Source organism: Oncorhynchus masou, unplaced genomic scaffold, assembly GCF_036934945.1.
Source record: "Oncorhynchus masou masou isolate Uvic2021 unplaced genomic scaffold, UVic_Omas_1.1 unplaced_scaffold_1291, whole genome shotgun sequence".
NCBI classification, from domain to species: domain Eukaryota; kingdom Metazoa; phylum Chordata; class Actinopteri; order Salmoniformes; family Salmonidae; genus Oncorhynchus; species Oncorhynchus masou.
Window position 1 is genome coordinate 140,005 of NW_027002756.1, and position 26,752 is coordinate 166,756.

At 43.3% G+C, this 26,752-nt stretch overlaps 1 protein-coding gene across 1 annotated transcript in view; it reads left to right on the top strand.

Moving 5' to 3' along the window:
* The first annotated feature begins 8,059 nt into the window (after nt 1-8,059).
* The window catches only part of LOC135530209 (GMP synthase [glutamine-hydrolyzing]), a 23,952-nt gene continuing 5,259 nt past the window's right edge, over nt 8,060-26,752 (top strand). Inside the window, exons 1-12 of the mRNA XM_064958578.1 lie at nt 8,060-8,233; nt 10,511-10,686; nt 11,528-11,642; nt 12,276-12,373; nt 15,999-16,102; nt 16,584-16,777; nt 17,622-17,787; nt 18,268-18,419; nt 18,704-18,877; nt 20,694-20,799; nt 21,434-21,549; nt 22,398-22,523. Of these exons, the coding sequence (XP_064814650.1) occupies nt 8,207-8,233; nt 10,511-10,686; nt 11,528-11,642; nt 12,276-12,373; nt 15,999-16,102; nt 16,584-16,777; nt 17,622-17,787; nt 18,268-18,419; nt 18,704-18,877; nt 20,694-20,799; nt 21,434-21,549; nt 22,398-22,523 (1,554 nt within the window). The 5' untranslated portion in view covers nt 8,060-8,206. The remainder of the gene's footprint in view (nt 8,234-10,510; nt 10,687-11,527; nt 11,643-12,275; nt 12,374-15,998; nt 16,103-16,583; nt 16,778-17,621; nt 17,788-18,267; nt 18,420-18,703; nt 18,878-20,693; nt 20,800-21,433; nt 21,550-22,397; nt 22,524-26,752) is intronic.

Here is a 26,752-nt window from a genome sequence, read left to right on the forward strand (position 1 = left end):
CTCTCTGCCACGGCTATGAGGGGCCATGTGAAACTGGTTAATGCCATGTGACCAGACCAGGCCAACTTGTTGAACCATGTGATACTGTGTCAGCTAACACCACACAAGAAGTCACTGTTTGAAATGGGAAGGGGGGTATTGCTCGACCTAGAGCTTTATTTTACAGTCCACTATATGGGTATGTACATGACATTACATATTATAACTACATAATCATTAGTTTTTTAAATGATCTTCTCCAGCAGATGACAATCTCATATGAGTGATTTTTTTATTTTTTATTTATTTTACCTTTATTTAACCAGGCAAGTCAGTTAAGAACAAATTCTTATTTTCAATGACGGCCTGGGAACAGTGGGTTAACTGCCTGTTCAGGGGCAGAACGATTGATTTGTACCTTGTCAGCTCGGGGGTTTGAACTCGCAACCTTCCGGTTACTAGTCCAACGCTCTAACCACTAGGCTACCCTGCCGAAGATGAGATGTCCTCATCTTGCCCTGATCTATATCAAATGATATATCCGGCAGCTTTCCTTATTATTTTACAAACACGATTTACTTTTAAAATAGAGATAAGAATCCCAGCTGAACAAACCGGTTCCGCGTGAAACTGAATGTGTGAAACAGGATGCTGCAGCACAATAGTTGGATTATTTATTATTTTATTTAACCATTATCTAACTAGGCAAGTCAGTTAAGAACACATTCTTATTTACAATAACGGCCTACCAGAAGGCAAAAGGGTTCTTGCGGGACGTGGCCTGGGATTAAAATTCAAATTCAAATATAGGACAAAACACACATCACGACAAGAGAGGCACCACAAGACTACATAGAGAGAGACCTAAGACGACGACATAGCATGGCAGCAACACATGAAAACACAGCATGGTAGCAACACAACATGACAACAACATGGTAGCAACACAACACGGTAGCAGCACAAAACACAAACGTTATTGGGCACAGACAACAGTACAAAGGGCAAGAAGGTAGAGACAACAATACATCACGCGAAGCAGCCACAAGTAAGAGTGTCAATGATTGAGTCTTTGAATGAAGAGATGGAGGCATCGTCTTTTTGCTGTGAGATTCCTGTCCACAGCCCACCTCAGCTGTCCACTGCCCTCCTCAACTTAACTGAAGGTCCACAAAACAGAGCCTGAACATAGGTTTACATGCAGTGTACCATGTTTACATGCAGTTTACATGTAGTGTACCATGTTTACATGCAGTGTACCATGTTTGCATGCAGTGTACCATGTTTACATGCAGTGTACCATGTTTACATGCAGTGTACCATGTTTAAAATGCAGTTTACATGCAGTGTACCATGTTTGCATGCAGTGTACCATGTTTACATGCAGTGTACCCTGTTTACATGCAGTTTATATGCAGTGTACCATGTTTACATGCAGTGTACCATGTTTACATGTAGTGTACCATGTGTACATGCAGTTTACATGTAGTGTACCATGTTTACATGCAGTGTACCATGTTTACATGCAGTTTACATGTAGTGTACCATGTTTACATGCAGTGTACCATGTTTACATGTAGTGTACCATGTTTACATGCAGTGTACCATGTTTACATGCAGTTTATATGCAGTGTACCATGTTTACATGCAGTTTACCATGTTTACATGCAGTTTACATGCAGTGTACCATGTTTACATGTAGTGTACCATGTGTACATGCAGTTTACATGCAGTGTACCATGTTTACATGTAGTGTACCATGTTTACATGCAGTGTACCATGTTAACATGCAGTGTACCATGTTGACATGCAGTGTGCCATGTTTACATGTAGTGTACCATGTTTACATGCAGTGTACCATGTTTGAATGCAGTTTACATGTAGTGTACCATGTTTACATGCAGTGTACCATGTTTATATGTAGTGTACCATGTCTACATGCAGTGTACCATGTTTAAAATGCAGTTTACATGCAGCGTACCATGTTTACATGCAGTGTACCATGTTTGGATGCAGTGTACCATGTTTACATGCAGTGTACCATGGTTACATGCAGTGTACCATGTTTACATGCAGTGTACCATGTTTGGATGCAGTGTACCATGTTTACATGCAGTGTACCATGTTTACATGCAGTGTACCATGTTTACATGCAGTGTACCATGTTTGCATGCAGTTTACATGTAGTGTACCATGTTTACATGCAGTGTACCATGTTTAAAATGCAGTTTACATGTATTGTACCATGTTTACATGCAGTGTACCATGTTTGCATGCAGTGTACCATGTTTACATGCAGTGTACCATGTTTACATGCAGTGTACCATGTTTACATGCAGTTTACATGTAGTGTACCATGTTTACATGCAGTGTACCATGTTTACATGCAGTTTATATGCAGTGTACCATGTTTACATGCAGTTTACCATGTTTACATGCAGTTTACATGCAGTGTACCATGTTTACATGTAGTGTACCATGTGTACATGCAGTTTACATGCAGTGTACCATGTTTACATGTATTGTACCATGTTTACATGCAGTGTACCATGTTAACATGCAGTGTACCATGTTTACATGCAGTGTACCATGTTTGAATGCAGTTTACATGTAGTGTACCATGTTTACATGCAGTGTACCATGTTTGCATGCAGTGTAGCATGTTTACATGCAGTGTACCATGTTTAAAATGCAGTTTACATGCAGTGTACCATGTTTACATGTATTGTACCATGTTTACATGCAGTGTACCATGTTTACATGCAGTGTACCCTGTTTACATGCAGTTTATATGCAGTGTACCATGTTTACATGTAGTGTACCATGTTTACATGCAGTTTACCATGTTTACATGCAGTGTACCATGTTTACATGTAGTGTACCATGTGTACATGCAGTTTACATGTAGTGAACCATGTTTACATGCAGTGTACCATGTTTACATGCAGTGTACCATGTTTGCATGCAGTGTACCATGTTTACATTATGTGTACCATGTTTACATGCAGTTTACATGTAGTGTACCATGTTTACATGCAGTGTACCATGTTTACATGCAGTGTGCCATGTTTACATGTAGTGTACCATGTTTACATGCAGTGTACCATGTTTACATGCAGTGTACCATGTTTGCATGCAGTTTACATGTAGTGTACCATGTTTACATGCAGTGTACCATGTTTGCATGCAGTGTACCATGTTTACATGCAGTGTACCATGTTTACATGCAGTGTACCATATTAAAAATGCAGTTTACATTCAGTGTACCATGTTTACATGCAGTTTACATGTAGTGTACCATGTTTACATGTATTGTACCATGTTTACATGCAGTGTACCATGTTTACATTCAGTTTACATGCAGCATACTATGTTTACATGCAGTGTACCATGTTTACATGCAGTGTACCATGTGTACATGCAGTGTACCATGTGTACATGCAGTGTACCATGTTTGCATGCAGTGTACCATGTTTACATTATGTGTACCATGTTTACATGCAGTTTACATGTAGTGTACCATGTTTACATGCAGTGTACCATGTTTGCATGCAGTGTACCATGTTTACATGCAGTGTACCATGTTTACATGTAGTGTACCATGTGTACATGCAGTTTACATGTAGTGTACCATGTTAACATGCAGTGTACCATGTTTACATGCAGTGTACCATGTTTGAATGCAGTTTACATGTAGTGTACCATGTTTACATGCAGTGTACCATGTTTGCATGCAGTGTAGCATGTTTACATGCAGTGTACCATGTTTAAAATGCAGTTTACATGCAGTGTACCATGTTTACATGTATTGTACCATGTTTACATGCAGTGTACCATGTTTACATGCAGTGTACCCTGTTTACATGCAGTTTATATGCAGTGTACCATGTTTACATGTAGTGTACCATGTTTACATGCAGTTTACCATGTTTACATGCAGTGTACCATGTTTACATGTAGTGTACCATGTGTACATGCAGTTTACATGTAGTGAACCATGTTTACATGCAGTGTACCATGTTTACATGCAGTGTACCATGTTTGCATGCAGTGTACCATGTTTACATTATGTGTACCATGTTTACATGCAGTTTACATGTAGTGTACCATGTTTACATGCAGTGTACCATGTTTACATGCAGTGTGCCATGTTTACATGTAGTGTACCATGTTTACATGCAGTGTACCATGTTTACATGCAGTGTACCATGTTTGCATGCAGTTTACATGTAGTGTACCATGTTTACATGCAGTGTACCATGTTTGCATGCAGTGTACCATGTTTACATGCAGTGTACCATGTTTACATGCAGTGTACCATATTAAAAATGCAGTTTACATTCAGTGTACCATGTTTACATGCAGTTTACATGTAGTGTACCATGTTTACATGTATTGTACCATGTTTACATGCAGTGTACCATGTTTACATGCAGTGTACCATGTTTAAATCAGTTGACATGCAGTGTACCATGTTTACATTCAGTTTACATGCAGCATACTATGTTTACATGCAGTGTACCATGTTTACATGCAGTGTACTATGTGTACATGCAGTGTACCATGTGTACATGCAGTGTACCATGTTTACATTATGTGTACCATGTTTACATGCAGTTTACATGTAGTGTACCATGTTTACATGCAGTGTACCATGTTTACATGCAGTGTACCATGTTTGCATGCAGTGTACCATGTTTACATGCAGTGTACCATGTTTACATGCAGTGTACCATATTTAAAATGCAGTTTACATGCAGTGTACCATGTTTACATACAGTTTACATGCCGTGTACCATGTTTGCATGCAGTGTACCATGTTTACATGCAGTGTACCATGTTTACATGCAGTGTACCATATTAAAAATGCAGTTTACATTCAGTGTACCATGTTTACATGCAGTTTACATGTAGTGTACCATGTTTACATGTATTGTACCATGTTTACATGCAGTGTACCATGTTTACATGCAGTGTACCATGTTTAAATCAGTTGACATGCAGTGTACCATGTTTACATTCAGTTTACATGCAGTGTACCATGTTTACATGCAGTGTACCATGTTTACATGCAGTGTACCATGTTTACATGCAGTGTACCATATTAAAAATGCAGTTTACATTCAGTGTACCATGTTTACATGCAGTTTACATGTAGTGTACCATGTTTACATGTATTGTACCATGTTTACATGCAGTGTACCATGTTTACATGCAGTGTACCATGTTTAAATCAGTTGACATGCAGTGTACCATGTTTACATTCAGTTTACATGCAGCATACTATGTTTACATGCAGTGTACCATGTTTACATGCAGTGTACCATGTGTACATGCAGTGTACCATGTGTACATGCAGTTTACATGTAGTGAACCATGTTTACATGCAGTGTACCATGTTTACATGCAGTGTACCATGTTTGCATGCAGTGTACCATGTTTGCATGCAGTGTACCATGTTTACATGCAGTGTACCATGTTTACATGCAGTGTACCATATTTAAAATGCAGTTTACATGCAGTGTACCATGTTTACATACAGTTTACATGCAGTGTACCATGTTTGCATGCAGTGTACCATGTTTACATGCAGTGTACCATGTTTACATGCAGTGTACCATATTAAAAATGCAGTTTACATTCAGTGTACCATGTTTACATGCAGTTTACATGTAGTGTACCATGTTTACATGTATTGTACCATGTTTACATGCAGTGTACCATGTTTACATGCAGTGTACCATGTTTAAATCAGTTGACATGCAGTGTACCATGTTTACATTCAGTTTACATGCAGTGTACCATGTTTACATGCAGTGTACCATGTTTACATGCAGTGTACCATGTTTACATGCAGTGTACCATGTGTACATGCAGTTTACATGTAGTGAACCATGTTTACATGCAGTGTACCATGTTTACATGCAGTGTACCATGTTTGCATGCAGTGTACCATGTTTACATTATGTGTACCATGTTTACATGCAGTTTACATGTAGTGTACCATGTTTACATGCAGTGTACCATGTTTACATGCAGTGTACCATGTTTGCATGCAGTTTACATGTAGTGTACCATGTTTACATGCAGTGTACCATGTTTGCATGCAGTGTACCATGTTTACATGCAGTGTACCATGTTTACATGCAGTGTACCATATTTAAAATGCAGTTTACATGCAGTGTACCATGTTTACATACAGTTTACATGTAGTGTACCATGTTTACATGTATTGTACCATGTTTACATGCAGTGTACCATGTTTACATGCAGTGTACCATGTTTAAATCAGTTGACATGCAGTGTACCATGTTTACATGCAGTTTACATGTAGTGTACCATGTTTACATGTATTGTACCATGTTTACATGCAGTGTACCATGTTTACATGCAGTGTACCATGTTTAAATCAGTTGACATGCAGTGTACCATGTTTACATGCAGTTTACATGCAGCGTACCATGTTTACATGCAGTGTACCATGTTTACATGCAGTGTGCCATGTTTACATTCAGTGTACCATGTTTGCATGCAGTGTACCATTTTTACATGCAGTGTACCATGTTTACATGTAGTGTACCATGTTTACATGCAGTGTACCATGTTTGCATGCAGTGTACCATGTTTACATGCAGTGTACCATGTTTGCATGCAGTGTACCATATTTAAAATGCAGTTTACATGCAGTGTACCATGTTTACATGCAGTTTACATGTAGTGTACCATGTTTACATGTATTGTACCATGTTTAGATGCAGTGTACCATGTTTACATGCAGTGTACCATGTTTACATGCAGTGTACCATGTTTAAATCAGTTGACATGCAGTGTACCATGTTTACATGCAGTTTACATGCAGCGCACCATGTTTACATGCAGTGTACCATGTTTGCATGCAGTGTACCAAGTTTACATGCAGTGTACCATGTTTACATGTAGTGTACCATGTCTACATGCAGTGTACCATGTTTAAAATGCAGTTTACATGCAGCGTACCATGTTTACATGCAGTGTACCATGTTTACATGCAGTGTACCATGTTTGGATGCAGTGTACCATGTTTACATGCAGTGTACCATGGTTACATGCAGCGTACCATGTTTACATGCAGTGTACCATGTTTGGATGCAGTGTACCATGTTTACATGCAGTGTAACATGTTTACATGCAGTGTACCATGTTTAGATGCAGTGTACCATGTTTACATGCAGTGAGTGTGCAAACACTCTGTTTTGTCGAGTTGAAGTTGAATCCATGATCACGACTTACTGGTGTCTGGATTTCCCTTCATAGCTCCTGTTACACTTCACCCACAGAGGGATCCAAAAGTATCCCTCCAACTAACTGATAGGAGAGAATGAGAGAGGGGGACAATTAGCACACAGTGCTCACCTGAAACCAAAGAGGCCTCTCGGAGGCTGGATCTGATTCTTCCCGGCTACTACTTTACCCCACTGACAAAAGGAGAGTAGTCGCCTAGGCTGCAAAATCCACCCCGACAACTAAAACACACTAAGAGAATGGATACATCTCTTGCTATTTCTTTGTCATTTATTTCCCTGGAGAGTGGCTGTTCCTCTAAATGGTTTTAAACCACATTAAACCACAGATGCTATGGCTGATATATGAAGGTGCTGAGGTGTTGGGGCCCCAGAGAAACACAGAGGTGCTATTTCTGGCAGGTCAACATCATGGTAAGGGGCGTTATGGGACGCCCCGATTATGATTTAGGCCTCGTATCCTAGGATAACATAAATCCTTCAATTACATTGCGGACTAAACTCAACTCCATGGTGAAGGAGTTCATCATTCAGTTATTTCACCATGGAGTTGAGTTTAGTCTGCTATGTAATTACATAGCCGAACTAAATTATTCACGTGATATAGACAATTAGACATAGGACAAATTCTTTCGCTTGTAAACTGCTGAAGCTTTTCCATAATAAACTTTTTCATTGAATTATCCAGGAGTAATTCGTCCGTAGAAGCCCAAATTCCCACGCAGACAGCCATTAGTACTCACTACTCTCCGAGAAGGAGGGAACAGTCACATGCATTGAGTGAAGTAGTTGAACAGCCACCCTAGTGAGTATTGTAGTAGGGAAGTACTCGTTAGCGCACATTGTCGTCAGCGGTCGGCGCACCAACTCCGCGAGCATCCACTAGTCTCTGTTGCGTACGAGATCTGGAAGACCGAGGAGGAGAGTTCATTCCGCTACAGTCATCCATGGCTCTGTGCAACGGAGAAACCAAGGTCAGTCAAACAACGGCCTGTGTGCCGCCATGGGAGCAACATAGCCCGTTTCTTGTTCAATGTTTTGGCTGCGGTACATGGGAGCTGGGAGAGTCCCCGGTTAGCTACGGCCTGTGTCGTGTTTTCAGCAAACTTACGGCGTGCGTGCTCCCCCAGCCTGGGATGCCTGTCGCCTCGTCTTTTAAACGTATGTTTTTGGAATTTAAAAATAAAATAAACATCCAGCATACAGTGAATGTAACTTTTATGCCACTGTTGCATCTTTCATTGTGTATATATTACTAGCTCGTCAGCTAGCAGAAGCCGCGTGGAATGTAGCCTAGCTGCTGCCGCACAGCTGGATATGTAGCTATCTGCAACGTTAGGTATAGTCCGATATATAGTTAACCCACACTAGCAGAATAACTAGCAGTGCAGTTCCAGATGGTCGTGGACTTAACATCATGTTTAACCCTTATAGCAATAGTTAGAGATTTCGTGTTACGAACCATGTACATTTGTTGGGTAATTTTAACATAAATAATCGGGTTGACAGCTAACGCTAGATGGCTAACTATGACTTGTTAGTTAGCTAGCGCCCGGTCTCCGGTCTGTCCACCCACCACAGTTGTGCCAACTGCAACATAGGCCAACCATCGTATTATTTTCATATCCACAAGTACTCCATTTTACTTTCCCAGGAAAACAGGCCCGGTATGACAACTCGGCATCGAAGCGGTTTTATATGAAATGTTTTGGTGTTTTTATGGTGTCACTTGCGGTGTTTGATACACGAGCCTGTTGTTTTTCATTGACGGAAGCACGTAGTGTCAGAAACCACGTGGGGACCCGCTGCTCTCTTATTTCACAATTTACTTGAGTGGTGCGTTTAATGTTTTGCCCATATCTAATGCCCAAATGTAATGCATGAGAAATGTACAGTTTTGATAGCATCATTATGGTTTATAAGCTTAATATTCCTAAGACAATCTCCCTTGGTAACATTGACTGATCACATCAATTTATCAATGGCTGCCTTCATCAATCATGCATAAGGGGCAGGCATATATATATATATATATATATATATATATATATATATATAACTGCAGAACAATTTGTGTAGATCTATCTATTCTAAAGTAACGTCCATTGGCTTGTGAATCCTGGCTAGAAATATCTACTAGAAATCTAATAGGGTGGATTAAAGCATCCAAGTTTGGCATCTGTGACTTCACTGTATGGTCTAGCTGGCCCCTACTGGACCTAGTCAGTCCTCTAGCTGGCCCCTACTGGACCTGGTCAGACCTCTAGCTGGCCCCTACTGGACCTGCTCAGTCCTTTAGCTGTCGCCTACTGGACCTGGTCAGTCCTCTAGCTGGCCTCTACTGGACCTGGTCAGTCCTCTAGCTGGCCCCTACCGGACTTGGTCAGTCCTCAAGCTGGCCCCTACCGGACCTGGTCAGTCCTCTAGCTGGCCCCAACCGGACCTGGTCAGTCCTCTAGCTGGCCACTACTGGACCTGCTCAGTCCTCTAGCTGGCCCCTACTGGACCTGGTCAGTCCTCTAGCTGGCCCCTACTGGACCTGGTCAGTCCTCTAGCTGGCCCCTACTGGACCTGGTACGTCCTCTAGCTGGCCACTACGGGACTTGGTACGTCCTCTAGCTGGCCCCTACTGGACCTGGTCAGTCCTCTAGCTGGCCTCTAGCTGGCCCCTGGTTAGGCCTCTAGCTGGCCCCTGGTTAGGCCTCTAGCTGGCCCCTGGTTAGGCCTCTAGCTGGCCCCTGGTTAGGCCTCTAGCTGGCCCCTGGTTAGGCCTCTAGCTGGCCCCTGGTAAGGCCTCTAGCTGGCCCCTGGTTAGGCCTCTAGCTGGCCCCTGGTTAGGCCTCTAGTGTCTGTGTGACTCATGTGATTCTCATGAGGGACTGAATAAGTGTGTAACGTCTCGTCACGTGTGCCCTCTTCTCAGTACTGAGACTCGCATGTCTCAAATTGCGTTATGGCCTTAACGAATCTCGTTCCTGTGAGGTTGGTGAAGTGGCGGCCATTCACCATCGTAAATGTTTTGCCTGTCTTTGAACGAGTGCAAGGTTTTGCAACGCTTTTTTTTTTGAACACCCCTTGATTCAACCACTGTTGGGGAATTTAGGCTGTTGTATCTTCATTCAAAACATCCCATGCTACCCTTGATGAGTCTATATGGTTGAAGGCTATTCCACACGTAGGCCTGTGTTGTTATCCTGATTGAGTGTTCCTACGTGGTCAGGACAGTGTATTTATTTATTTTTCTCCCCCAGCTGGACATCAGCAGCGTTGAGCCTCAGAATGGTTCATGTGAGGGGGCGGTGGTCATCCTGGACGCCGGGGCTCAGTACGGCAAGGTGATTGACAGGCGGATCAGAGAGCTGTTTGTCCGCTCAGAGATCCTCCCACTAGAGACGCCAGCCTTCGCCATCAGAGAACAAGGCTTCAGGTGAGACTGACTGACAGCACACTTGCACCCGGGTGGCATTTACAAGTCAACAAACCTGGACCGAACGATTTGAAACGAATAAGAAAAATGCATATGGTGTGGAAGAGAGAGAACCTGTCAGAACAATAACACCTAGTGTGATCATTTTTAACATCTCTTTCTGCCCATCGTCTTTGAAGTCTGTGGAGGAACAGTGGTCAGGACAGCCTGACAGGGAGCCTGCAGTTCTATACAAAAGTAAAACAGTTCTATATAAAAGGAACACAGTGGTCAGGACAGCCTGACAGGGAGCCTGCAGTTCTATACAAAAGTAAAACTGTTCTATATAAAAGGAACACAGTGGTCAGGACAGCCTGACAGGGAGCCTGCAGTTCTATACACAAGTAAAACAGTTCTATATAAAAGGAACACAGTGGTCAGGACAGCCTGACAGGGAGCCTGCAGTTCTATACAAAAGTAAAACAGTTCTATATAAAAGGAACACAGTGGTCAGGACAGCCTGACAGGGAGCCTGCAGTTCTATACAAAAGTAAAACAGTTCTATATAAAAGGAACACAGTGGTCAGGACAGCCTGACAGGGAGTGTGTATGTTATTTGTCCTGAAAATGACTACTCTTGAGTATGGTTACATTTTAAACCCCATTTAGCAGAGGCTTTTCTTCAAAGTGACGTAGTCATGAGTTCATACGGGTGGTCCCGGGAATCGAACACACAACCCTGCCGTTGCAAGCACAATGCTCTACCAACTGAGCCATATATATATATATATATTTTTGCCTTTGAATATTTCTCCTCCCTCGTTCTTCACTCTTTACTCCTCCCCCTTTTCTCCGTCTCCAGGGCGATCATCATCTCTGGTGGTCCTAACTCTGTGTACGCTGAGGATGCCCCCTGGTTTGACCCGGCCATATTCACCATTGGAAAGCCTGTCCTGGGTATCTGCTATGGAATGCAGGTAGGAGGGCCCTGAGAAATACACACACGGTGCCTTTGGAAAGTATTGGGACCCATTGACTTTTTCCACATTGTTAGGTTACAGGCTTATTCTAAATATCCCCCCCGCCCCTCAAGCTACGCAAAATACCTCCAATTACAGCAAAAACGTTATTTTTTATTTTTTAGAAATGTTTGCTAATTTATTTCAAATAAAAAAATGGGGTATTGGGTGTAGATCTGTCATAATGAGATATTGAGTGTAGATTGATCTTTGTCATAATGGGGTATTGGGTGTAGATTGATCTGTCATAATGGGGTATTGGGTGTAGATTGATGATTACTTTATTTTATTCAATCCAATAAGGAAACAAAATGTAGAAAAAGTAATGGGGTCTATATACTTTCCCGAAGGCACATGAAACCTCAGCTCAAAACCCCTTAGCATAAAACTCCGGGTTCATGATTTCACCACCTACAATAACGGTGTGTCTAGACAGATCAATTGATTTAAAAAAAAAAAATCAAAAATCCACTAAGAATCACTTTCTTACGATCACATACAAATTGAAATGACATCTTTCAATCAATCAATCAATAAAATAAAAAAAATGCAGATTTTTAAGAGTCTAATGATCAATTGTCCTCTCCACAGATGATGAATAAGGTTTTTGGAGGGACAGTACACAGGAAGAGTGTGAGAGAGGATGGCGTGTTCAACATCGGACTGGACAACACCTGCTCTCTCTTCAGGTGGGTTCAGACGAATAATCTAAAGAAGATTGTTTAGAGGAGGCAGCTCGAAAAGAGTTTCAGCAGAACCAAGTCGAGAGGTTGACAGGGTAGGCTATTTCAAGAACAAGTGGGGTTTTTTCCTCCATTGGTTTGTCCCAGAGCCATGTGTTTGACGCCAACTGGACCAAAAATTCCAACAGTCACATCGTTTCCCTGGCCGTCACACACAAACACTCCAAAATAAGAAAACCACAGTCCTCCCTCTCTCAGACATTACACACAGTTGGACACAAAGCACATTGAGTTCCAAAGGGCTTCTGAACAGCTTCTACCCCAAGCTATAAGACTCCTGAACAGCTAATCAAAGGGCCACCTGAACCTTTAGCAGTGACCCCTGTTCAAATCCAATTTTATTTGTCACATACACATGGTTAGCAGATGTTAATGCGAGTGTAGCTAAAATGCTTGTGCTTCCAGTTCCGACAATGCAGTAATAACCAACAAGTAATCTAACTAACAATTCCAAAACTAATTTCTTATACACAGTGTAAGGGGATAAAGAATATGTACATAAAGATATGAATGAGTGATGGTGCAGAGCAGCATAGGCAAGATACAGTAGATGGCATCGAGTACCGTATATACATATGAGATGAGTATGTAAACAAAGTGGCATAGTTAAAGTGGCTAGTGATACATGTATTACATAAGGATGCAGTAGATGATAGAGTACAGTATATACGTATACATATGAGATGAATAATGTAGGGTATGTAAACATTATATTAGGTAGCATTGTTTAAAGTGGCTAGTGATATATTTTACATCCTTTCCTATCAATTCCCATTATTGAAGTGGCTGGAGTTGAGTCAGTGTGTTGGCAGCAGCCACTCAATGTTAGTGGTGGCTGTTTAACAGTCTGATGGCCTTGAGATAGAAGCTGTTTTTCAGTCTCTCGGTCCCAGCTTTGATGCACCTGTACTGACCTCGCCTTCTGGATGATAGCGGAGTGAACAGGCAGTGGCTCGGGTGGGTGTTGTCCTTAATGATCTTTATGGCCTTCCTGTAACATCGGGTGGTGTAGGTGTCCTGGAGGGCAGGTAGTTTGCCCCCGGTGATACGTTGTGCAGACCTCACTACCCTCTGGAGAGCCTTACGGTTGTGGGCGGAGCAGTTGCCGTACCAGGTGGTGATACAGCCCGCCAGGATGCTCTCGATTGTGCATCTGTAGAAGTTTGTGAGTGTTTTTGGTGACAAGCAGAATTTCTTCAGCCTCCTGAGTTTGAAGAGGAGCTGCTGCGCCTTCTTCACGATGCTGTCTGTGTGAGTGGACCAATTTAGTTTGTCTGTGATGTGTATGCCGAGGAACTTAACTTGCTACTCTCTCCACTACTGTTCCATCGATGTGGATAGGGGGGTGTTCCCTCTGCTGTTTCCTGAAGTCCACAATCATCTCCTTAGTTTTGTTGACGTTGAGTGTGAGGTTATTGTCCTGACACCACACTCCGAGGGCCCTCACCTCCTCCCTGTAGGCCGTCTCGTCGTTATTGGTAATCAAGCCTACCACTGTTGTGTCGTCTGCAAACTTGATGATTGAGTTGGAGGCGTGCGTTGCCGCGCAGTCGTGGGTGAACAGGGAGTACAGGAGAGGGCCCAGAACGCATCCTTGTGGGGCCCCAGTGTTGAGGATCAGCGGGGTGGAGATGTTGTTGCCTACCCTCACCACCTGGGGGCGGCCCGTCAGGAAGTCCAGTACCCAGTTGCACAGGGCGGGGTCGAGACCCAGGGTCTCGAGCTTGATGACGAGCTTGGAGGGTACTATGGTGTTAAATGCCGAGCTGTAGTCGATGAACAGCATTCTCACATAGGTATTCCTCTTGTCCAGATGGGTTAGGGCAGTGTGTGGTTGAGATTGCGTCGTCTGTGGACCTATTTGGGCGGTAAGCAAATTGGAGTGGGTCTAGGGTGTCAGGTAGGGTGGAGGTGATATGGTCCTTGACTAGTCTCTCAAAGCACTTCATGATGACGGAAGTGAGTGCTACGGGGCGGTAGACGTTTAGCTCAGTTACCTTAGCTTTCTTGGGAACAGGAACGATGGTGGCCCTCTTGAAGCATGTGGGAACAGCAGACTGGTATAGGGATTGATTGAATATGTCCGTAAACACACCAGCCAGCTGGTCTGCACATGCTCTGAGGGCGCGGCTGGGGATGCCGTCTGGGCCTGCAGCCTTGCGAGGGTTAACACGTTTAAATGTTTTACTCACCTCGGCTGCAGTGAAGGAGAGACCGCAGGCTACTCTCTCTGTTTATTGTCTATACATAGTCACTTTACCTCTACCTACATGTACATGTTTGTTTGACTATCATTGACTCTGTACCGTAACACCCTGTATATAGCCTCCACATTGACTCTGTACCGGTACCCCCTGTATATAGCCTCCACATTGACTCTGTACCGGTACCCCCTGTATGTAGCCTCCACACTGACTCTGTACCAGTACCCCCTGTATATAGCCTCCACATTGACTCTGTACCGTAACACCCTGTATATAGCCTCCACATTGACTCTGTACCGGTACCCCCTGTATACAGCCTCCACATTGACTCTGTACCGTAACACCCTGTATATAGCCTCCACATTGACTCTGTATCGGTACCCCCTGTATATAGGCTCCACATTGACTCTGTACCGTAACACCCTGTATATTGCCTCCACATTGACTCTGTACCATAACACCCTGTATATTGCCTCCACATTGACTCTGTACCAGTACCCCCTGTATATAGTCTCCACATTGACTCTGTACCGTAACACCCTGTATATAGCCTCCACATTGACTCTGTATCGGTACCCCCTGTATATAGGCTCCACATTGACTCTGTACCGTAACACCCTGTATATTGCCTCCACATTGACTCTGTACCATAACACCCTGTATATTGCCTCCACATTGACTCTGTACCAGTACCCCCTGTATATAGTCTCCACATTGACTCTGTACCGTAACAACCTGTCTATAGCCTCCACATTGACTCTGTACCGTAACAACCTGTATATAGCCTCCACGTTGACTCTGTACCGTAACAACCTGTCTATAGCCTCCACATTGACTCTGTACCGTAACAACCTGTATATAGCCTCCACATTGACTCTGTACCGTAACACCCTGTATATAGCCTCCACGTTGACTCTGTACCGTAACACCCTGTATATAGCCTCCACGTTGACTCTGTACCGTAACAACCTGTATATAGCCTCCACATTGACTCTGTACCGTAACAACCTGTATATAGCCTCTACTGTTATTTTATTGTTGCTTTTTAATTTTAATTTTTTACTTCAGTTTATTTTATACAGTTTACTTTCTTAACCAACAATGCATTTAAGAGCTTTTAAGTAAGCATTTCACTGTGAGGTCTACTACACCTGTTGTATTCAGCATTTCGCTGTGAGGTCTACTACACCTGTTGTATTCAGCATTTCGCTGTGAGGTCTACTACACCTGTTGTATTCAGCATTTCGCTGTGAGGTCTAACTACACCTGTTGTATTAGGCATTTCCAAATATGGGTGGAATTGTTTCATTGTGTGAGTGTACTTCCTGTCTGACCTTTGACTCTGTCTGTGACCTGTTTGTTGTCAGGGGCCTGCAGAAAGAGGAGCCGGTGCTGTTGACTCATGGGGACAGTGTGGACAAGGTGGCCGATGGCTTCAAGGTGGTGGCCCAGTCAGGGAGCATCATTGCAGGTATGCATTTTGGCAAAGGATCCTGGGCCTGGAGGAAAATGTATATTTCGACTAATTTAGTCTACCACCACACGTCCCTAATTTAGTCTACCACCACACGTCTCTAATTTAGTCTACCACCACACGTCCCTAATTTAGTCTACCACCACACGTCCCTAATTTAGTCTACCACCACACGTCCCTAATTTAGTCTACCACCACACGTCCCTAATTTAGTCTACCACCACACGTCCCTAATTTAGTCTACCACCACACGTCCCTAATTTAGTCTACCACCACACGTCCCTAATTTAGTCTACCACCACACGTCCCTAATTTAGTCTACCACCACACGTCCCTAATTTCAGTCAATTCCGCAATGTGATCATGAAGATCTTTGTCCCTCAATGCTCTTCTTTCCTCTCCACCTCTTCTTCCCCCTTGTCTTTGACCGTTCCGAACCCTTCCACTGCCCCCCCCCGCTCCATTTGTTCTCTGACAGGTATTGCCAACGAGCAGAAGAAACTGTACGGGACCCAGTTTCACCCGGAAGTGGACCTGACAGAGCGGGGCACAGAGATATTACGTAACTTCCTGTTTGAAATCGCCGGCTGCACTTCCAACTTCACCGTCCAGAACCGCCAGCAGTCCTGCATCACAGAGATCCAGGAGAAAGTTGGCAAGTCCAAAGTACTGGTGAGGAATCTACAGTACGGTTAGATGCAGTATGTGGGTACAGTATATAGTATAGAACACAAATCAAATCAAATTTTATTTGTCACATACACATGGTTAGCAGATGTTAATGGTCACATACACATGGTTAGCAGATGTTAATGGTCACATACACATGGTTAGCAGATGTTAATGGTCACATACACATGGTTATCAGATGTTAATGGTCACATACACATGGTTAGCAGATGTTAGTGGTCACATACACATGGTTATCAGATGTTAATGGTCACATACACATGGTTAGCGGATGTTAATGGTCACATACACACGGTTAGCAGATGTTAATGGTCACATACACATGGTTAGCAGATGTTAATGCGAGTGTAGCGAAATGCTTGTGCTTCTAGTTCCGACAATGCCGTAATAACCAACAAGTAATCTAGCTAACAATTCCAAAACTACTGCCTTATACACAGTGTAAGGGGATAAAGAATATGTACATAAAGATATATGAGTGAGTGATGGTACAGAGCGGCATAGGCAAGATACAGTAGATGGTATTGAGTACAGTATATACATATGAGATGAGTATGTAAACAAAGTGGCATAGTTAGTGGCTAGTGATACATAGAGACCCTGGGAGTGGAAGGGCGTAGTACATTCATCTGAGCTATTAAACACTAAATTAGACAGTGATATTGAACTGTGTTCTCTACTGAAACGATGTGATCGACTCTCTGCTCCCAGAAAGTGTGGTGTCCCTCCAGAGAGAAGATGATAATGGAAGGGGGAGAGAAACAGACTGTGTTGAAGTCATTCCAGTTCTGTTGATTGACATGTCTGGTCCAAATGTTGTCCCCAGGTTCTGCTGAGTGGAGGGGTGGACTCCACCGTGTGCACGGCCCTGCTGAACAAAGCTCTGAACAAGGAGCAGGTGATCGCGGTGCACATCGACAATGGCTTCATGAGGAAACGAGAGAGCCAGAGCGTTGAGGAGGCCCTCACCAAACTGGGCATCAACCTCAAAGGTGAGAGGTCAATCCAAACTGGGCATCAACCTCAAAGGTGAGAGGTCAAGTTAGGCGTCAACCTCAAAGGTGAGAGGTCAAGCCAAGCTGGTGTCCTACACATGTCCAGAATGGACTCAAATGTAGCATTGTGGAATGTAGTGTGTGTATGTATGTATATACATATATTTTATGAGTGTGATTTTTAAAAAATATATATATCTCATGAAAGAATATAGAGATTTCAAATGTTATATTAGTGGCTATGTGTTGTAACGATGTGCAAGTAGTTGAAGCAAAGGTAAAATACATTTTCAGAGTAAATATAAGTTGGATTTACAATGCTCGTGTTCCACTGGTTGCCCTTTTGTCATGGCAACGGGCCACACATCTTACTGCTGTGACGGCACACTGCTGTATTTCACCTAACAGATATGGGAGTTTAACAATGTTTGATTTGGTTTCAAATTCTTCGTGTGTCTGTGTGATCTCCCTCTCTAGTGGTGAACGCAGCACACACTTTCTATAACGGTACGACAACCCTGCCCATCTCCGACGAAGACCGGACGCCACGGAAACGCATCAGCAAGACCCTCAACATGACCACCAACCCTGAGGAGAAGAGGAAGATCATCGGAGACACCTTCGTCAAGGTACTGCCTGTCTTATCTGTTGAAGATGACGAAGGTCAGAGGATTCTAATATGCAGCAACAATGGATCAGCTATGGTAGTTATAGCAACGGTGCTGCTAATTAGAAACTGCCGCTGGTCCCATGAATCTGTTTATTTTCAAATACCTTCCACATGAATCATAACGTCCTAACCTTTATCTTCAACCTAGTCTGTTATCTGTATATGTCTGTCTGTTTGTCCCTCTTTAAAAAAAAAATCAAGACTATTGAATGTACTTCCTTTGTGTGTGATTGGCGTCTGTAGGTGGCCAATGAGGTGATAGGGGAGATGAACCTGAAGCCGGAGGAGGTGTTCCTAGCCCAGGGCACCCTGAGGCCAGACCTCATAGAGAGTGCTTCTCACCTCGCCAGCGGCAAGGCAGAGGTCATCAAAACACACCACAACGACACGGAGCTCATCCGCAAGCTCAGAGACGAGGTACGCACACACACACACACACACTGAAACAAACTTCCAACACAATTTTGTTGGAGCACCTCAGGCTCTTCTGTTTGGCCCAGAGGTGTCCCAAGTCGTGTCCCAAGTCGTGTCCCAAGTCGAACTGGTTGAGTCAAGTTCCAAGTCTATAAGCAAGTCGAGTCTCAAGTAAAAAAGAAACCCATCGAAACAGGCAATTTACTTTTTCCAACCTCAAATCTTTGTATATTTATTAAGGTTACCAGACAGCCATTTTCATTATTTTGTCTACAACACATGATTATGTAATAATACATTTTAACAACACATTTCAAATGCTTCACAAACGATGTTGACATACCAAAAGAGCAGTATGTCTATGCTAGTAATTGTTTCTTGATGCCTCATTGCTGGTGAGTTTGCAAAGTAAATAGTTCATATTCGTCATTACTAATTGTTATTGTTTTGGAGCTGCGTGTTTTATTTATTATGGCAATCCTCTCCCTAAAAAATGTGACTTTCGTGCTTTACCCAATCCTATATCTGTACACTTGCTCAGTGGTGTTCAGACTTTAGTCCCACAACCCTTAAAAAGGAGTGGTTCAAAGCTTGTGCCCCCCCCCCCCCCACCCAATCAATGCGCAAATGTAGCCTGTCATTATAGCCAAAAACAGTGATGCAAGATCCAGAAATAAACCATGTTTTGAGCTGAAAGTCACTCATCTTAGCAGTCAATATCACCTAGGGATGTCATGTCACATTGTGCCTCCTCCGTCGTCCAGAGTAACCAGGATCATACGGCCTTGTACGCAGCTGAGGTCACTCATCTTAGCAGTCAATATCACCTAGGGATGTCATGTCACATTGTGCCTCCTCCGTCGTCCAGAGTATCCAGGATCACACGGCCTTGTACGCTGCTGAGGTCACCGGATCAGAGGAAAAGCATGATCTGTCTGTAGGCTTTTTCTACCTCACAAATATGGTCATTAATTGGCCAGAATGTTACATCTGTCACAGCTATCTTTAGACCTACAGCCAGTAGCGCCTATTGAGGTCTAGAACTATAACCCACCCTAACTGAAACATGAAAATGATCAATGATCACCTGCTAGCCTGTTGTTGTTGTGGCAAAGATATGTCTGTAGCAGATTGCTAAACATTACTTTATAGGGAATATATATGTATGTGTGTGTGTGTGTGTGTGTGTGTGTGTGTGTGTGTGTGTGTGTGTGTGTGTGTGTGTGTGTGTGTGTGTGTGTGTGTGTGTGTGTGTGTGTGTATATATATGCTATTTTGTTTTTGCCAGGTAAAACCGGAGAAAATCTATTAAATAACCTGCCTTTGTGAGACAAATGCTGATGATTGGTCAAGATGTGCCACTTTCTGGTTCTGAAGCACAGACAAAGTTTTTGAAACATTTGGTGCTGATGTTAGTCACCAGATCTAATAAGCAAAGGTATAAATATAAATGTTATAAATAATTGGCCTATTAATAATATTCCGTTTCACCCCCCCCCCCAGACCTCACTGTGCTAGCTCACCTGACCTGTGTTGATTGACAGTTAGCTTGGTCGAGTGTGCGTTTCACTAGGCAATCAGTTTTTTATTTTTCTCTTGCGAGTGCGATTCTGTCTCTGGCAGCGCGGAGAGAAATCCACGGATGCTCGGTGACACAAATCGAGTGACATTACATTCCAAAACCTGGCCAGATAATTAAAGTAATGAGTCGAGTCGGATGTTATTTTATTTCTTATCTTAAGTCTAGTCTCAAGTCATGAATGTTGTGACTCGAGTCCCCACCTCGGGTCTGAGCTGTCTCCTCTCTCACTCCCTCCAGGGAAAAGTGATTGAGCCGCTGAAGGACTTCCATAAGGATGAGGTTCGGGCCCTGGGCAGAGAACTGGGACTGCCAGAGGACATCGTCTGTCGACACCCTTTCCCTGGTCAGTACCCCACCGTACACACAGGACAGAACCTTATATATAGTTAGAACCAACACAGGACAGAACCTTATATAGTCATGGAACATTAAGAACCAACACAGGACAGGATGTTATATATAGTCATGGAACATTTAGAACCAACATGGATAATAGCAGAAGTATGGCTGTGATGTTAACCTCATCCTCTCCTGTAGGTCCTGGCCTGGCCATCAGAGTGATCTGTGATGTTAACCTCATCCTCTCCTGTAGGTCCTGGCCTGGCCATCAGAGTGATCTGTGATGTTAACCTCATCCTCTCCTGTAGGTCCTGGCCTGGCCATCAGAGTGATCTGTGATGTTAACCTCATCCTCTCCTGTAGGTCCTGGCCTGGCCATCAGAGTGATCTGTGATGTTAACCTCATCCTCTCCTGTAGGTCCTGGCCTGGCCATCAGAGTGATCTGTGATGTTAACCTCATCCTCTCCTGTAGGTCCTGGCCTGGCCATCAGAGTGATCTGTGACGTTAACCTCATCCTCTCCCGTAGGTCCTGGACTGGCCATCAGAGTGATCTGTGATGTTAACCTCATCCTCTCCCGTAGGTCCTGGCCTGGCCATCAGAGTGATCTGTGATGTTAACCTCATCCTCTCCTGTAGGTCCCGGCCTGGCCATCAGAGTGATCTGTGCAGATGAGCCCTACATCTGTAAGGACTTTGCTGAGACCAACAACATCCTCAAGATCATCACAGACTTCTCCGCCATGGTCAAAAAGGTCAGAGAGCAGAGCTCCACTAGTCTATGACAGGAACATGATGGTAATAACAGAGTTGGTCTCAATTCCATTTCAATTTGAACCAACTTCATTGGACGTACAATGTCGTTCTGTACCGTCACTCATTCATATATTTTATGTACATATTCTTTATCCCTTTACACTTGTGTGTGTGTGTGTGTATAAGGCAGTAGTTTTGGAATTGTTGGGTTAGATTACTTGGTTATTGGTTGGTTATTGTTGGAACTAGAAGCACAAGCATTTCGCTACACTCGCATTAACATCTGCTAACCATGTGTATGTGACCATTAACATCTGCTAACCATGTGTATGTGACCATTAACATCTGCTAACCATGTGTATGTGACCATTAACATCTGCTAACCGTGTGTATGTGACCATTAACATCTGCTAACCATGTGTATGTGACCATTAACATCTGCTAACCATGTGTATGTGACCATTAACATCTGCTAACCTTGTGTATGTGACAAATTCATTTGATTTGAATTCTGGAATGAGGCTGTAGATGGAATTGACCCCAACTGACCTTCTTTATGCAACAACATGCTGATAACTTTTTAAATTTTTTTTACCTTTATTTAACCAGGCAAGTCAGTTAAGAACAAATTCTTATTTTCAATGACGGCCTGGGAACTGGGTTAACTGCCTGTTCAGGGGCAGAACAACAGATTTGTACCTTGTCAGCTCGGGGGTTTGAACTCGCAACCTTCCGGTTACTAGTCCAACGCTCTAACCACTAGGCTACCCTGCCGCCCCAACTTACTCTAGTAATGTCAGACTAGCTAATAATACTAATAACCATAACTTACTCTATGCCCCTCCAGCCCCACACGTTGCTGCAGAGAGTGAAGTCGTGTATATCAGACGAGGAGGAGGAGAAACTCCTGCAGATCACCAGTCTACATTCACTCAATGCCTTCCTGCTGCCGATCAAGACCGTGGGAGTCCAGGTAACACGCTGTACACAGTGTTCTCTCACACTCAGCACTGCTCGGCCACGAGGCTGCTCCGTCTGTCTGTCTGAATGTGACCTCTGACCTCTGTAAATGTACGGGTGGTCCCCGGAAAATTGATCCCACTATCCTGGCGTTGCAAGAGCCATGCTCTTATCAATTGAGTGACAGAGGACCACTGATCTATAGTTATCTACTGGTCACCTGACTGAGGCCCCTCTTTATGGTCTGACTGCTCGTCTATAGTAGAGCAGGGATAGGTGGTTTTATCTGATTCTTAGTGCTGAGTGATTTGAGGTTGGTTCAGATTTGTAAAAAAACAACAACACCGTTTTGAATTTCTGTTTAGATTTTTTTTTAACAATAGGTTAAAGGCATTGTGGGTGGAATGCTAAGAACACCTAATAAAACAATTGATGGTAGTGCCCATTACTGCCACTAACCATCATTTATTCACAATAATTTACTTAAAAACTTCTTGTGACTCAAACCTGGGTCCGGGAGCGTAATCATCGTCTGACACTAATTAGCATAACGCAACGGACATAAATCTTCCTAAAAAATCTTCCTATTCATGAAAATCACAAGTGAAATATATTGGAACACAGCTTAGCCTTTTGTTAATCAACCTGTCATCTCAGATTTTCAAAATATGCTTTACTACAGCCAACGCTAGACAAGCATTTGTAAGTTTATCATAGACGAGCATAGCATTATGCCTTGCTAGCAGCAGGCAACCTTGTCACGAAAAGCAATCAAATTAAATAATTTACCTTTGATGAACTTCGGATGTTTTCACTCACGAGACTCCCAGGTAGATAGCCAAAGTTCATTTTTTTCCCAAAAGATTATTTTTGTAGGCGAAATAGCTCCGTTTGTTCTTCACGTTTGGCTGAGAAATCGCCCGGAAATTGCGGTCACGACAACGCCGAAAAATATTCCAAATTAGCTCCATAATATCGACAGAAACATGGCAAACGTTGTTTATAATCAATCCTCAAGGTGTTTTTCTAATATCTATTCGATAATATATCCGTCGGGACAATTCGTTTTTCAGTAGGACCAATTGGAGTAATGGCTACCTCTGTATTTTACGCGAGAGTCACCTTGGGAGCATCAGGTGACCACTTACGCAATGTAGCCGACTACGGCTATTATTCAACATAAATGCGTAAAACCACGTCACAATGCTGTAGACACCTTGGGGAATACGTAGAAAGCGTAAGCTCGTTGATAGGACATTCACGGCTCAATAGGGACTCATTGGAACACAGCGCTTTCAAAATATGGGGCACTTCCGGATTGGATTTTTCTCAGGCTTTCGCCTGCAACATCAGTTCTGTTACACTCACAGACAATATCGTTACAGTTTTGGAAACGTTAGAGTGTTTTCTATCCAAAGCTGTCCATTATATGCATATTCTAGCATCTTATCCTGACAAAATATCCCGTTTTTAAAACGAGAACGTTTTTTTTTCCAAAAATGAAAATACTGCCCCCTAGTACCAACAGGTTAAATCAAATATATTTGGTTCTGTATATTACATATTTTGTTAATAGCATGATGATGAATTTATTATTTCATAAAAAACCCAGTGATTGGCTAGTGAGCCTTTTGTAGCTTATCACTATAAAGTCGTCTTGAGTGGCGCAGCGGTCTAAGGCACTGCATCTCAGTGCAAGAAGCATCACTACAGTCCCTGGTTTGAATCCAGGCTGTATCACATCTGGCCGTGATTGGGAGTCCCACAATTGACCCAGCGTCATCCAGAGTAGGCTGTCATTGTAAATAAGAATTTGTTTTAATTGTCTTGCCTAGTTAAATAAAAAATAAAAAATCACGTTACTTTAATTTCAGTTGTGTATGTAATTGTTGCTTCTGTCCGTCTTCTCGCCCTAACCTGGGCTTGAACCAAGGACCCTCTGAGCGCATCAACAACTGCCGCCCACGTTTTTATATTTTTTTTGTTCAGTATAAATATATTTAAGTTACAAGCTTTTGTTTTTCCATTTACGTTTTGAGGTTGGACTTTAGCACTTAAAGCTTGTTAGCATTTTTAAATGGAAGCAAATGGAACAAAACGGGGATAAACATACTTGAATTTGTCCAATGGAAACTCTCGTTTGCATCTGTTGGACTAATGATTACACCCTAGTAGATCAGCGAGATGCAGGCCAGGTGGGATTTAATGACACCGTCTGTCACCTTGATTACTCACATATTTCTCTCTACCTGTGCACGTTGTAATCTTTCATTCATAGGCTAGGTTGCAGCAACCTCCATGATGGGTATAGGGAACATTTGAGTATCCTGTAGTAGCCTAAACGTATCGACGTTACGTTGAACTGGGTGAAAGGAATATGAATGACAGTCATCCAATATGCTGTAATACCGCCAGTGTCCGGAACAAAGAGCTGCGGAAGTTTGTCGTCACGCAAGTGGTCAACAGCACCCTCTTTGACCCAATGGCCTTCATGTGTCTGTCTGCTCAATTACTTCACCTAGGCTCTGTGGTCAACAGCCCCCGTTATGTGGGCTATATGTTGCTGTTTTCCCTGTTACATTATCCAGGCTCTGTGGTCAACAGCACCCTGTTATATCGGCTATATGTTGCTGTTTGCCCTGTTCCGTTACCCAGGCTCTGTGCTCAACAGCACCCGTTATGTGGGCTATATGTTGCTGTTTGCCCTGTTCCGTTACCCAGGCTCTGTGCTCAACAGCACCCGTTATGTGGGCTATATGTTGCTGTTTGCCCTGTTCCGTTACCCAGGCTCTGTGGTCAACAGCACCCTGTTATATCGGCTATATGTTGCTGTTTGCCCTGTTCCGTTACCCAGGCTCTGTGCTCAACAGCACCCGTTATGTGGGCTATATGTTGCTGTTTGCCCTGTTCCGTTACCCAGGCTCTGTGCTCAACAGCACCCGTTATGTGGGCTATATGTTGCTGTTTGCCCTGTTCCGTTACCCAGGCTCTGTGGTCAACAGCACCCTGTTATATCGGCTATATGTTGCTGTTTTCCCTGTTCCGTTACCCAGGCTCTGTGCTCAACAGCACCCGTCATGACACATGTCTCTGTTCTTCCATCTGTTTTTCTTTCGTGAATTCAGACGAGCTGTTTGTATTAAAGGAGAAATCCCTAGTGCCCACATCGTAGATCAGTACAAACCTCAGTCTCATTCTTCTTTGTGTGCTCCTCTCTGACAGTGTGGTGTAGCTAGGCCTAATGTTAGCCTGTGGTTTGGGTTCTGACGCCAGGACGGTTATTCCTTTGCTGAGCAGCCATGTCAAGACTAGTTTTGACACTCCCTGCTATTCCTTCACTCCTTCACACAAGGACACTGCTACTGTCAGGGCTGAGTATGTGAAACTCCCCTACTCACTGCTACTGTCAGGGCTGAGTATGTGAAACTCCCCTACTCACTGATACTGTGTCAGAGAACATTTCTAAAATCCTGTTTAGGGTTGAGGCAGGTTAATCCGATCGGGGCGGCAGGGTAGCCTAGTGGTTAGAGCGTTGGACTAGTAACCGGAAGGTTGCGAGTTCAAACCCCCGAGCTGACAAGGTACACGTCTGTCGTTATGCCCCTGAACGGGCAGTTAAACCGTCATTGAAAATAAGTTCTTAACTGACTTGCCCAGAAAAGGTTAAATAAATAAAACAATCTCTCTTTCTATTCACCTCTGTTTGGAGGCTGGAGATATGTTTCGAGTTGATGAACGAGCTCGGTAGCCGAGTAAAGGAGATCTTTGAAATGATCCTATGATAATCAGATGAGCACAAGTAAAGGTAAAATAAAAAAATAAATCCTAGATCTGTGGTTAGAGGAAATGTCTGTTTGGCCTCCCAGCAGTGTCAAATGGAATTCTGGACATTTCACTTAATTTCCTTCAGCCCCAGGTTGTGGGATCCACACGGGGTTGTCGTGGCTACACAATGTTGTTTGTTTGACAAGTGCATGAAATAATGGAATGATGACACAGCTGGCGCCGCCCATTCAGTAGCGTGTGTGTGTGTCTCCCCCTCACTTCCTGCTAAAAGCCACAGAGGACTAAATTTACCCCAGAAAGAGTGGGTGGGCAGGAGAGACAGCAGTATAAACAGAAGGGCGTATTATTCTCTGGAGTTATGCTGAGAGAGGAGGGAAATAACAGGCCTCTGATTCCCCCAGAGTCTGTTTCTGAGTCGAAGTGTGAAGGATTCAATAGATCACTTCTGATGAATCA